Source organism: Centruroides sculpturatus, unplaced genomic scaffold (assembly GCF_000671375.1).
Source record: "Centruroides sculpturatus isolate CEXI.00-Female unplaced genomic scaffold, Cexi_2.0 scaffold178, whole genome shotgun sequence".
Taxonomy (NCBI): domain Eukaryota; kingdom Metazoa; phylum Arthropoda; class Arachnida; order Scorpiones; family Buthidae; genus Centruroides; species Centruroides sculpturatus.
The window spans coordinates 837,593-852,485 of NW_019384433.1; the positions used below are offsets into that span (position 1 = coordinate 837,593).

The window sequence follows — 14,893 nt, forward strand, 5'->3', positions numbered from 1 at the left end:
AACACCCCACAGAACAAACACAAGAAGAAGCAACATAAAATAATGAATATTGATTGGTCTTCCCTTGTCTTCGGGCAACAATTTGAAACTTTTCGGAGTGTGGGAGACGTCGACATTGACGCTCAAGCTGGTATATACCGATCGGATTGTATTTCTTTGAACTTTGAAACTCTCCTTTGTAATTTCAGCCATTTTATTTTTCTGACAAAACAATTCTTTTATGTATTCACGAGACTGTCGGTTAGGCACTCGTTAAGTTTTGTGTCTGTTTTTCTTTTCAAAAGATGAGAGTATAATAGCAAAGGTAGAGAGTGGGAAGAAGATGCCTAATGTTGCTGGGCAGTATGGCGTAAACAGGTCTACAGTAGGCTGCAGTTCAATCTTATTTAAGAAAGATACAGTATAATTGAAAAGACTAAAGCAGCTAAAGGAATAACAAAAATCACATCTGAGAAGTAAAGAACATCGAAGAGGTCATAATGGAACCTGAAACGGATCTGACGACAGAAGAACTCCAAGAACTCTTGAATGAAGAACACCAAGAAACTCGGCAAGATATGTTTTCTTCTGAAAAAGAGAATTAATGCTGATGTTTGTTATTAAAGATCCTTTGAAGAAGTGGGATGATGTCAGAATAACGGTCTTAAAATGGCATCCAAACCAGGTTTAGGCTTGGGGATTTCTACAATTGCAATGCTATTAATTACTTACGAAAAATCGTGAAGAAGAGCAGTGGTGTAGTGTAGTGGGGGCAGCAGGGGCGGTCCGCCTCAGGTGGCACGTTTAGGTGGGCGGCAAAATTTCACAATAAATAATAATAATATCTTGTAAAAATTTGAACCATTTCATTTCATATTTTTGTCGTGCCTACGATTCGGACTGATTGAAATGAGCACGGAATTTTTCATTACTTATTCTGTGATGAAACTGAATTTTAGTCTTTTAAATTGAGATACCTAAATAAGGGGGCGGCGAAATTTTCCTCTGCCCCAGGCGGCTGACACCCACGCTATGCCACTGAAGAAGAGAAAGCAATCGACATTAGACAGATTCTTTAACCCTTTCAAACGAAAAAAACATGACTAATAAAAATGCAAGACTGCATATGTATGTATTTTTATTATTACATATAAATAAATGTAGTAGGAAAGTATATACAGTTGACCCCCCCTATAACATGGGTTCCTATAGTAAGGATTCCTATATTACGGCGAAAAAATGCGATCGTATTCATACAAACATGCTAAAAAACTCGTATAATTTGGTAAAACATCATTGCCGACTTGTGTCGCGACAGGATTGGTCGAATCTAGACCAATAGCAGATATTGTACAAACCGTTGAGTTTAAACGAGAACGGACCTACTAAAAACCATTTATTATTTAACATCCATAAAAATTATATTTATATTAATGATGTCTCCAAAGTTCAGCAAATTTTTCGCAAAAAAAATAATTTATCAGGAAGCACGCGAGCGCCATTCGATGACAAGCTCCATGACGAAAACAAGCTTAAGCAATAGCATCGTCAAACGGTGCAAACTTGGTAAGTAATCTTATGATTTTTTGTTTATAGCATAGTTTATATGGATTATTCCCAAAAAATTATACGTATTTTGGAAATGTTGAGTCGAATTAGTCTAGAATCGATTAATTTTATGGAAGAAAACCTTTCAAACAGCCGTAGTCCGTAAACTGCGTATGTGCTGGGCTGTGATTGGCTCATGTATTCAAGGACTCTTAGAACATCAATTTCATAAAGAACGGAACGTATCTATCGTGTTATAGGGGGGTCGACTGTATTTTTTTATTTTTGGGGGTCTCCAGAACAAATTTATTAAATTCCCATTAAAACCTATGGTAAATTGATAATTGGTTAACGAACAATTCGGATAGCGAACAAAGTCTTGGAATGGATTATGTTCATTAACCAATCACCCACTGTATTTTGTTGAGATTTCCTAAAAGCAATAATATGAATTCTGCAGATAAGCAGAAGGAATGATGTTAACTGATATTGCTTAGTACTTAAAACTAAAACACATATTTTGAGTGTATTTATTCCAACTTGGTAAATATTTCTGGAATCTTCAATCCAATCTGCATCAACATAGTAAATCTAATCTAGTTTCTCACCAGCTGAAATATTTGGCTTTAAATTTAGAGTTTGCTTAATTTAAAGTAACATGTCACTTTCTTATCAAGAGATTTTTTTTCCAGATTTTGTGTTTGAATACCGAATTGTTTAAGTTGGGAATAGTTTGAGTACCTAGATACCACTGTATTTTGTCATTTTTATGAATGATTACTTAATAAGGTTAATAAGTTTACTAACATTTATCTAAAAATGTTTAAATAAATTGTAAAATAAACTTTACTAAATATAAAGATTAATCTATAAAAACAAAACACAGTGATAGTTTTAAAGACTAGTCTGAAAACAATGGCAGTGACACTTGGTTGATAGGAAAGCTAGGATAAGAAAGAAGAAAATTGTACTATTAGTTTTCCTTAAAGTAAACCTGATGAAAGGCATAAAACAAACTGAAAATTTCAATATTATGAAATTCATGGGCAAATTTGACACAACATGCATGCTTACTTTAATAAAAAATATTGAATAAAGGAGTTTGCACGTAAAAATTTTGAAATTTTGTGTGAAGGATTTCCCAAATTCTCAAACTGTGTTAGACTGGGGAGATTTTCCCAAATTTTGAACAATGTTAGAGCAGAACCATGTTGCACAAGATATACCTCTATATGAAAGTCTGCAGTTTATGTTGTTGGCCATATATGAGTACAGGTTCTGAAACTTGGGATCATAATCCAAAACAATGCTGGCTAGCTTATTTTCATTGTTTGATTCATTCATTGTGGTTTTTGTTCTCTGGCTTGAGATGAATTGGAAATCATATTAGCATTATATCCGTGTTTTAAAGCAGTCTCTTTAATATAGTTTAATTCTAATTGTCTATCTTTAGAGTGGGAGTACTTATAACAGATCATTGTTTATAAGCACATTGAAAGTTGCCACTTTGTACCTTCAGGGATTGCAAGAGTTAGATGACATAAGGACGTGTCCATATATTCACTATTTGCCAAATTGCCTTTCACCAAACTATTTTCTGAACTGTTTGTCATTTGGCAACTGCAGTAATGATGAATGTTTGTCTGAGATCTAGAAAATGGACAATTCTCAAACAATAATTTGTGCCACTGCTTTTATAATTATGAGTAATTCATATTTGTCAATGAAAAAACAGTCTAAAAGAAGAAGATGGTGGAAGGTATCACTTCACCAAACCAGAAAAATATGTTTTTAACATGATATGGATGCTGTACAGTCAACCCCCATAACGCGGTAGATACGTTCCACTTTATAAGAATTTCACGTTGTAGGAATCCTTAAATACACGAGCCAATCACAGCCCTGCATGTGTGCAGGGCTGTGATTGACGGACTATGGCTGTTTGGAAGGTTTTTTTCCATAAAATTAATCGATTCTAGACTAATCTCACTCAACATTTCCAAAACACGTATAATTTTTTGGGAATAATCTGTAAAAACTATGCTATAAACAAAAAATTATAGGATTACTTACTGAGTGTGCACTGTTTGACGACGCCATTGCTTAAGCTTGTTTTTGTCGCAGAGCAGCGCACCAAACGGCGGGCGCGTTTTCTGATAAGTTATTTTTCTGCAAAAAATTTGTTGAACTTTGGAGATATCATTAATAGAAATAATTTTTATGGCCGTTGAATAAGAAATGTTTTTTTCACAAGAAATGTATAAAATTACAGTATTAGACTTACAGCACCTAATTTATATACTGTACAGACGATAGTAAACTCAACTTACCCACCTAAACTCTTTGTAGCGTGTAAGTAGTTTGGCTGCTCGTTCACTATTGGTCCAGATTCGACCAATTCTGTCACGACATGAGTCGGCGATGACGTTTTACCACATTTTACGAGTCTCTTTTAGTGTCTTTATATGAATATGGTTGCAATTTTTTTGTTGCAATATACGAATCTGCATTATATGAACCCGCGTTATAGGGGATCTACTGTATATTCTAATCCAAAAACATGGTGTACAGAAAAATATGAATGTGAAAAAGAAAGGAATGTGTCTTAGGAGCAGCCTAGTGTATGGGTTTACAATACATCTTTGTAGAGGTACATTTGGTTGAAAGTTTGATCTCAAGGTTTAAGAAGTGGGCCTGTTTATTGATAGTCTAGTAATAAACAGATCTGTTTCTTCAATGCAAGTGTCAGACCACAATTATTGCTGTTAAAGTCATATAGAAAATTATCAATATCCTGTTTAGTCTTCCATATAATGATGTTATCAACATATCTGACATAATGTTGTTTATGGAACTTTTACAGTGCTCATTTAATACCCCTGACATTTAATTCATACAGGTCTCCAGATATGAAACTTCCCATTGTGACACCTCCCTTCTGTAAATACATAAAATTGTTAACAGAAAGACAAGTAACATAATATGTGGGTGAGATCCAAGATCAGGTAATGGTATTTATTTTCACCTTTTAGGCTGAAGAGGGCATCCTTTAATTGCACAGAAGCAAGATTCAAGTTTTATTGAGTAAAACATTGAGATAAGAATGAGGACTATGAAGGGCTCAGCTCCCATTATCAAAATATTCTCTAACTTTGAGACTGGTTCAATGCTATTTGATATACATATTAGTATCTTTGGAGGTATTTCTAGAGAACTTGATGGATTCTGTTTTCAACCAGTATTGTAGGCAGTCTAGTTTTGTCAAGTATTGGCTTTATTTGCTGGCCCTCTTTATGGGTTTTGGCATAACCAAAAAGCCTGGGGTGTCTGGCAAAGCTATAGTGGCATCAGTAAGACTTATAAGGCTGGCTAATTTAGTGTGTATGATGAGTGTGTTACTTTGTAGTTTTGTCCATGTACTCAGTCTCAATCTGTATGCACTCTGTATCAACTTTGTATTTCATTTTTTTTTTTAGACCACTGAACCTCTTCAGCTTCCAGCAAAATGTTCAGATTCTGAAAACATTTGTAAAATGTATCAATTTACAAATGTTTAAATAAATAACTAAATTCTTACTGGAAGTATTATATAAATATAAAACAAACACGTATAAGTACGCGCATGCGCTTTAGCATTAAGTCGTAAATTAGCGATGTAAAAAAATTTTTTGTATTTTTCGAATACTTTGTTCGTTTGAGTTCGAATTTTGAACTGAGGATGATCGATTAAAACGATCGAAAACGTTTTTCAACGCATTAAAAGTGTGCTGGAATAGAGAAAGGTGTTTGTTTTATATTTTACAAATGTTTTCAGAATCCACTTGATTCCAGCTTCAGATTGAAAGAGTTCATTTCAAATTGGAATGCATGCAGTAGAATGCAAGTGTAGAATCAGGTGGATTCTGAAAATGTTTGTAAATTGATACATTTTACGTTTTGCTGGAAGCTAAAGACATTCAGTGGTCTGAAGATAATACATTTCCAGTGATAGAGAAGTGTGTTTTGTTATTTTTCTATTTATTTGATGTATGTAGATTTCTTCAAAGAAACATTTCTAGTTTTATCAGCTTTGATTAGTATGATATCATTTTGAGCTATTTTTGGCTTTTTGAGATATCTCCTAATATACCATGGTCCAGCCTAGTAGATGCATTATTCTTTATATTAAACACTGTCTGCCATGAAGGCAATCTAGCTGCATATGTGCTTTTTGCATACTCAAGTGCTTTTCAAGATAAAGGATAACTGATTCTGGGAATGTAGAATATGGCATCAGAGCAGAAGTAGAGCCATACTGGAATGCTCAGCTAAGGAAATTGATGGTATAATATGGTTCCAACAGATTATGGTATTATTTGGATACATTCTTAAGTTATGTTTTTGCTTGGTTATAATCATAATAATTTTTTCACATTGCTTTTCTACACTCTGCTATGCACCTGCTTCTCCAGTTTAACAACTTAGGCCTTAACTTTGTCTAGTAACTCAGGGTCCTCTACAAATATTTTATTTTCAAGTTCTATGAGGATCTGTAGCTTTCCTTACATATTCTGCTTGGCATTTCTAATTGATTTGCAAAAACACAAGAAACGTACTTTAGGGTTGAATGTATCGCATCTGAGTGGTAGTTTCAGTCTGTAGATTGACATAGTATGTACTCAGATTTTTCTGCATTTAAGAAGGAAACTCACTATCTCTCTAGTCCTAAGTTAGGGCTAGCAATGATATTCATTACCAGAGAATTTTTGTCTATAATGACACTCCTGCTCACAGTGATTTGAGTTTCTGGAAACAAAATCCTGTAACCTTTCAGTGTTTTGTTATATCTGATTAAAATTCCTTCCTTTAATACAATACAGTTGAATTCTCATGCCAAATATTAAAAAGCAGGAAGAAAAATTCACTGTGAAGAAATGGAATGCATATTATTTAAAAATAATGTGTTTCATTCTTGTTCAAACATTTATGTTAGATTTTAAAATTTTTATTTGCCTGATGATGATGAAAATAGGTTCATTGAAAGTGCTAGCAATACTTTCAATTGAAAGTGCTAGCAATAAAAAACTATTAATAATGCTATACACAACAAATTTTCCTTCCTGCTATTTCTTCCTTTGCATGAGCATCCCACTTCATGCACCTGTTTTTTTGTTTTTTTAGAATATGTACCTACACCTTACTTCTGAACACTTAAATTTTGCACATTCAGCTTCTTTCCAGTCCACAATTCTTATGGTGTTTTGTCAATGGCTCTACTAGAAAGACTATTTTGAATGTAGCATATGCTGTTGAAATTGCTTTTCCCCAATAAGTTTTAGAAAATTCAGCATCAAATAGAATACTTTAGGCATTATTGCAGTGTGTTCTGTTTTTTCTATAGACAATTCCATTCTGCTCTGGATTGCCAGTTGCAGTGGTTTGATACTCAATCCCATTTTTTTTAAAAGATATTAGATATTAGACATTAGATATTTTATTCCATTTTCACTTCAAAATACTTTTGGTATTTGGCCAAATTTGTTATTTACATAAACAACATATTTTTTAATTTTCTCTTTTACTTTATCTTTGCCATGAAGAAGATTATGTGTCATTGTATCCAGAAAAATCATCAATATTATGAAGTATTCCTTATTTCCAGGAGTGATTGTATTTATCAGCCACATACAGAATTAAACCACTAGGTTTAATTCTGTACGAATTAAACCTAGTGGTTTTTTGTGTGACAACTATTTGCTTGCTTGTATGGATAGTGAATAGTAAAAATTTTTCACTTTTTATTGCCTATGCCTACAGTGACCATACGTCCTTTATTTAAGAGGACAGTCCTTTATTTCACTGCTTTGTCCTTCAACTTTATTTATTTTCTAAAATAGGCATTTTGTCCTTTATTTTGTAAAGTTGACGCAAAGTTTAAAAAAAATTTTTAATAATATATTGAACAAGTTAGTTTTGTGTACGCCATCACGATCAGTGTTGCATTGCTACATAGAGCGCAGTAGTGCAGTGTGTCGCCAACCAAACGGCCCACTGACAGTACCAGGGGGTGGACACTCTTATGGGGATTTTTGTGATAGTTTTTTAACTCTCTAGTTGGTGGATGATACACTTGTTAATTAAAGCTAAAGTTAGTTGAAAGAAAAAATGAGGGGTTTCTTCCTATTGTTATTAGAAAAGTGGTCTTAGCATTAGAAAAATCAGAAAATATACAAGCCAAAAAATTCAATGATGTTGTGTACACATTTTATCAAACGTGCATAGATTATCTAAATGATTGGGACATGTTTTTTATTGAAATAGAGGTGTTTGAATGGGTCACATTATGTGAAATCCCTTTGTGGGCGAAGGTAGAGGAAAGCTATATCTTTATTTCGAATCATTGGTCCGTAAATATACTCGACGGTGAATTATTTGATGAAGTTTCATGTGTAAAAAAATATGTCACAAACGAAAAGATCGACGAATGGTGACAGAATAACCAGCCCTGCCATCAAAGGTGGATTGAGATTTTTGAACATTTTACAGCAGAAGAAATTGTTTTCAAAAACGTTTGTAAAATCGTAGAATTTTTTTTTTTTCCTGGATCTAATGCCCCTGTTGATTGAATATTTTCATTGCTGAATAATATGCGGACGAATGAAAAAACCCATTTAAAAGTAAGCACATTAGAAGCATGTATTTCTGTCAAATACAACTTTCAAATGAACTGTATGGAATTTTATGACTTTAAAGCGTGAAACGGCGCTATAAAAAAATTAATTCTACTGAAAAGTATCAAAATTAATGTTATTTAAATTTTTACAATGTGTGTATGTGTAATAATTCAGATTGTTTAAAATTTTAATGTATGCATTGTTGTATGCTACTATTTTCATAATAAATGTTATAAACTTACGAATTTTATAAGGTATTTTTTGATTTTCTTCGATATGTCCTTTATTTTCCCCCAAAAAATATGGTCACTGTACCTATGCCTGAAGATGATCCATTAATTGCATTGAAAACATTAGTGTTTTTCAGAGTTTACCAACTGTTAAAGGTGCATTAATTAATTTAGCTGAGTAATACAGTGGCTAGTTTGTCCCTTATAGCAGCTTAAATATATTCAATAGTAATTTGTTCAAAGAAATGAAAGATAAATGAAAAAATTATATCATAAATTTAGTTAATTTTGTTATGGGGCCTCATGTTAACCATTTGTTTTGGGGGCTGAAAACTGAAATTATTCCTTTGATCGTAGGGCCTGTGGGATGATTTTCTTCATAATAGAATGGACTTTTGTTGTGGTAATCATATTTTATTACATTAATTTATTAGTAAATCAATTATAAAAGTTTTTTTAACTAGAAATTAATAGAAATGTTACTTTCATTTTGAGAATAGCAAAAATATTTTATTTTTTTTATATAACAGTATTATATGAATTATTACGTAGATTATTAAAAACTGATTATAGTAACAAAGTGAAAAGCATGTCAAACAGAAGAGAACAAATTTAGATTTATCCATTTTTTACATCTGTTTTATATAATCATTTAATTCTTTTTCTAATTGTTGTTGTTTGCTACTTTCTAGAAATAATTGTCTACTTTAAATTCTTATTTGTTAATAGAAAAAAATTGATGTATGAAAAATACAGTTTTTTATATTAATGTATAGAATGTAATGCAGTGTGTCAGTTTTAATTCATCAATAGCTTATAAAATGTTTATTTGTTAGAAGTTATGTTTCTCTCAGATTTGTGTATTGTATTTGTGATTGTTTTGATGTTAGCTTTGCATTTTGATGTGTAAATTGTAAACGATATTAAAAGCTTAAAAACTTTTTTATTTTAAAGTTTTTTCATTTTTGTTTTTAGTTTCTTCTGATTATATTCTCCTATATATTTGCCTGCAATGACTTTGTGAAACTAACTGTGTCTTTCTTTTTTTTTCATGTTCACTGCATTTTGCTCTTGATGCATGTCCACTTGGTATCATTGTATTTCAAGTGACAAAGAAAGTTAAACTCAAAGGTATAAATGTATTTAAATACTTTGTTCAAGAGGACATGGCTGAGAATGTAAAATATTGTTTATTTTTCTAATCTGAAGATGATTCTTATTAATGGATAGAATTTTTTAAATTGAATGAAATAATAGGATTTTAAATTGAATAAAAATTATTCAGTTTAAATGATAAAATGATATACCATCAAAGTTTTTAAATCATATACAAAATACATCATTATATAATATTAATATTATAATTCATAAAACATATATTAATATAATTTCTTATTTCTTATATTTGCAAGTTAATAGTAAACAAAAAAGATTTGAAAATGAAAATTATCAAATTTCATGAAAATATCTATTTTTATAATTTTTTCCTATATTAATCTTAATATTTTATTTTCAGCTGTGGTTTTAAATGTTTACAAATTTATTTGTTTAGAATGTTTGCTATAATAAAAATTTACTATTCATTTTCAACCTCATTAATTATTACAATTTTATTTAGAAATCTAATTAATTTTTATTTTATACTTGAAGAGAAACGATCTTTTAATATTATAAAGAACTTTTTATGGTACTTTACAAATTTTTGAGTTAAGTCATTTCATTTTCAAAAGGCATGCATAAAGTAGGAAGAATGGAATATTTCAAAAGTTTTCTGTTATAGTTTGCTATTAGAAATGTGTTTTATGACATTATATAAAATAAAAACTTTAAAAAGTAATAAAAATTGATCAACGTTAAAATTACAATTAAAATTCATCAAATTGTAAAAATTAAACAAACTTTTATTTTAAAATTATAAATTCATAAAACAAAAATTTTAAATGTTAAAAATATGATAAAAATTATAACTCTACTATAACAGAATGTCTTGCAATGAATAAAATTACTTGTAAATTATCAATTATTTCACTTCCTTGTCTTAGTCAGTTGCTTAGCGTAGTAAATTGTAACTGCAAGATACATATAATTATATATTATAATATACTTTAATTCTTTCACAGAGAATGAAAGTATATTTACTTACTTTGTTATTTGCTTACTTCCATACTTATTTTCTTCTACCTTCAAAAGAAAGTTTACTTAGTATTACTTAGTTTATTTTGTGTAGCAACTCTGTTAATATTGATAGGTGTTATTTAATGAGAGTTTCAAACTTATAAATTTTTCTCTAAATATCAATTAAAACTTATTTTTCTATCTTTACATCAAAAAAGATTAAAATTTGTTATGATTTTATATGTGAGGTTTGCCGACCCAGAAAGTGGAGCTAGTTAAACTCACATCAGAATGTATGAAGGGTTAGAATTGTATGTGAGTAGTGGTGGACTCACACTGACTCTGGTACCTTTACAAATGAAACCTGTTTATTTTATATAAGAATAGCTTACAAGGTGTTTTGGGAGATTCTTCTTCTCTCTGATGAAGATCAATAGAGTCCTAATTTTTAGCTGTTGTAACCTCTTTGAGTTATTGGGACCTGGGGTGGTGTCATGGGTTGCTCTTAGGCAGATGAAGGACAACAGCAAAGCACAGGCAGGAATGACAGGACTTTGTTAGGAGTGATGGCATACAATGACAAGAATTGTGCATGGGTTAATTTGGACGATACAAAATGACTGAAATCTGCCCTCTGTCCTTGAAATTTGGGGTATTTAAGAGATTTCATTTCTGAATTTCCTTCTCCAATTGGTTCCGATTCCCTCTCATTGTTTCCCAATTGGTCTTCTCCCCTGTTTCCAGGTGGAAATAAGATCAGATTGGGTCATGAGAAAGGTCGATCTTAGGTGTTCAACCCAACACTATCCCTCGACTCTGACCAAGAGATGTTGATGGAACCTTAATGATATACAGGATAGGACATTTTATTCTGAAGTTGATTTCAGTCATGTATGTGCATATAGAACCTTTATATATTGATTTTATTGCTAAGAAATGTGAATATGGCTGCAAGTATGTCATGTATGTAGTCTGCAAGTTTACATTCATGACATACTTGCATAAGCTTAACAAGTTTGCATTCCTATATCAGTACATACTGCTATTAAACATACCAAATATTAGTTTTCTAGTTTGAAGACAATTTTGACATCTTTAGCAAAGTTAGATCGATATACAATATTTCATATTGTATATTGTGTTAAGGATACCAAAATTATCTTCAAACTAGAAATACTAATAGGGGAATGAAAACTTGTTAAGCTTATGAATTTTTGTCATTAGATGAAGCTAGCATCAAATTAATTTATTTGTCAGTTGTTGAGGGGAAGGCATCACCAGACTTTATGGTTTTTATGTAGTTGCTCTTTGGATCCAAGTTGCTGAATTTTGAGAGACCACAATGTTCTCACTAAAAGTAACGTCAACTGAAAATATTTTAAAATAATTTTGCATTGTAAAATGAATATTAAATTTTGAATGTTACAATTTTAAAGCTTTCTTTTTTTAATTTCATTCTTAAGATATTTAGTGCTTATAAATTTTAAGTTATGGTCTCTTAATTAATAACACATTTCTTTCTTTCTTTTAGTCATTCTGAAGTTGGCCATTACTATTTTAGATTATTTATCAATATTATAAATGCACAATTTTTTTGGAGACAAATAGGAATATAAAATCTTTTTGAAGTCTTCTTCTGCTAGATGATTTGTGACATCGTTATCTTTCAGCAATCCTGTAGCCAAGAATAAATCATTGAAGAGTTAGAGGGACAAGCCAAAGAAATTGTGACTTGTATTTTTCTCTTTACCATTCAACAGACCTATTAAGCTACAGTTCAAGTGTAAAAAAGTAACAGTTGCCTAAGTTTATGTGATGAAAGTGAAACTGATCACTATTACATACTTATCAACCTTTTAGAATGGGGAATAGATGGGATGTTGGTAGAAAGTTGCTGATTTTTGAACAAAAATGCTGACAGTATAAAAAGCAAAAAAATTCTTTATTAATTAACATTGATATTGCACAATGCTTATATTAAATATCTTTATCTTTAATAAACAAAATTTAATGTTATCTCTGTATATGATATCTTATAAAGCTAGTGCCATAAACATAAGTATTGACTTTCATTGCAATTACTAAGGATAATAATTTCTCTGGTCATTTATTTTTTATCTCTGTCTTTTTCTTACCGTACTGAATATCTTTTCCTTTTGCCACACAGCAATGCAGGGGGAGGTCCTGCAAGACTGTGTGGTAAAACCATCATCAGCCTTACTATTTTTCAAAGATTTCAAATCTTTATAAAATAGTAAAGCTGTAAAATTCTTTTCTTGAGAAAGTTCAAACCATATGGCCTGTATACAGGACTGTCTTATCCATTATGCACTTTAGGAACAGTACTTAGGGCCTATGAAAAATTAAGGGGCTACAAAATTAAAAATCGAAAAAATAGAAGTTATGAAAATTAAAATAAAACATTAAAGTTTTGTTCAGTTAGTTTATTTTATGTAGACTTTTCTACACTTTTTGTGTGCAAAATCTTTAATAATTTCTTCAACTGGCAACTGTTTTAATGTTTTCCTTTCTATGGAAAGTACAGATAAATGTGATAATTTTGTTTGAGACAAATTAGATTTTAAATGCTTTTAATGCAATTTAATGCTGAAAAAATTGTTCTCTTTCAGAATTTGATCCTAGGATTGACTTATACTGTAGCCTACATTCTAAGAGCAATATTTGTATTAGGAAAGCTTAATACTAAGTTCTGCTCTTTTTGTAGCAGCAATAATTCTTGTACTATTTTGCAATCCAGAAATAATTTTAAAAAATAAAAGAAAAAGTTTATATTTAAAAAATTAGAAAGTATCTAGGGCTTATAAAAAGCTTAATGTGGCTCTATCTGTATATTCTTAAGCTATGAATTAGATGTTTCTTCATTTTGGGTGGAGAAACTGTAGCACTGCTCAATAATTTAGTCTAACTGTAAAAGTAACTTGTTTCCTTATGCTGATGAGTCTGCCATGATTGATTTAACCGCCAATGAGATTACATTAACATTGCCAGACTTGAAGATGCAATTTATCATATCTGCCATTTAAAATTATCATATTTGAGCCAAAATTCTTACATGTATACCAACATACATATATAAAAATATCAATCTTGGTTCTTTCCCAATTGAATGAATCTGAGAATGTCTTTCTAGTTTGCTTCAGTCATTCGTAATAAAAATACATACAATGTCTTTGGTGTACATATAGGTATTAGATTCATTAAATAAAGTATTTATATGATAATATCAAATTCTTTAAAAATGCTGTCAAAAGGTAAAAGCAATCTGTCCATTGAGCACAGAAAATGTTACTGATCAGTGCCAAGTGCTGATGGTTGGTATGCTAGTATTACTTTTATATCACTATTATTAGATTTAATTTTTCACTTATTGCTTCTAATATATATTTCTTAGTATTTTTGCCATCTAAAGGATTCTCAGTATTTTTTTTTCAAAGGCCTCATGCTTTCAATCTTTTTTAATATTCTCTGACCATAGTACCATAGTGTTGACCACATGTAGCTTCTATTAGCACTTAGTTTTGTTTTTGTTCTGTTATTTTTTCAGATAAGTAGATTTATTATGCTGTTAGTAGTAATCTTGTAATATCACTTTTTTAGTTTTTCAAATCAACTTTTCCATCATCAATTATTAGATGACCACAATACAGATATTCTCAGACCTGTTCTAGTATATTGTTATTATTATTTGTATTTTTTTGAATTATTTATTCCTTTACATGTTCACATGAACCTTACATCTTTTCTAGCAGAATAGTGTTTATTATTTTTGTGAGATATCATGGGCCAAGGGTTAATTCCTTCTGACCACTTACTCGGCAACAGTCTGCAAAGACCGCTCATGCTGTCATTTCGGATGGCTTTCTATCGAGTGGCGAGGGAGGTGAGCAAGTCGGCAGGCGTCCTTTCAAAGACAGGAGACAGGTTTAACAAAATAACAAAGTATTTATTTAATCTAAGCTTAACAAAGTCGGTTAAATGTGAGATAAATATACAAAGGGGCAGCTCTTAGCAGCTAAGCTATTCTCAGAGCAAGAGAGAGCATTCACAATGCTCTAAAAAATACCTCTATGAGGAAATGATTGGTATGCCTCGAATGGTTCTTAGGAATCATAGTCTGGCGTAGAACTGTAGTATGGCGATAAGTGTGGAAGTTCGAAGCTGTGGTCTGTCTTTTACCGATATCTTCTCCTTTCGTCTGTTTGAGCATTGTATGGAGATCCAGGAGATGAGATGTACACATTGACAAGTATAACTTCCTTTGGATTGCCCTGAGCTTCTGGGGGCTTGAGCTTTTGAGCTTTTGATTTATTGAGTATCCTTCAGATTTTTTATTTTAATTCTTTATCA

At 31.1% G+C, this 14,893-nt stretch overlaps 1 protein-coding gene across 1 annotated transcript in view; it reads left to right on the forward strand.

The window, feature by feature from the left end:
• LOC111619799 (voltage-dependent calcium channel type A subunit alpha-1-like) overlaps positions 1-14,893 on the forward strand; it is a 76,425-nt gene that overhangs the window by 9,641 nt on the left and 51,891 nt on the right. Inside the window, exon 3 of the mRNA XM_023361615.1 lies at positions 9,430-9,541. Within this exon, the coding sequence (XP_023217383.1) occupies positions 9,430-9,541 (112 nt within the window). The remainder of the gene's footprint in view (positions 1-9,429; positions 9,542-14,893) is intronic.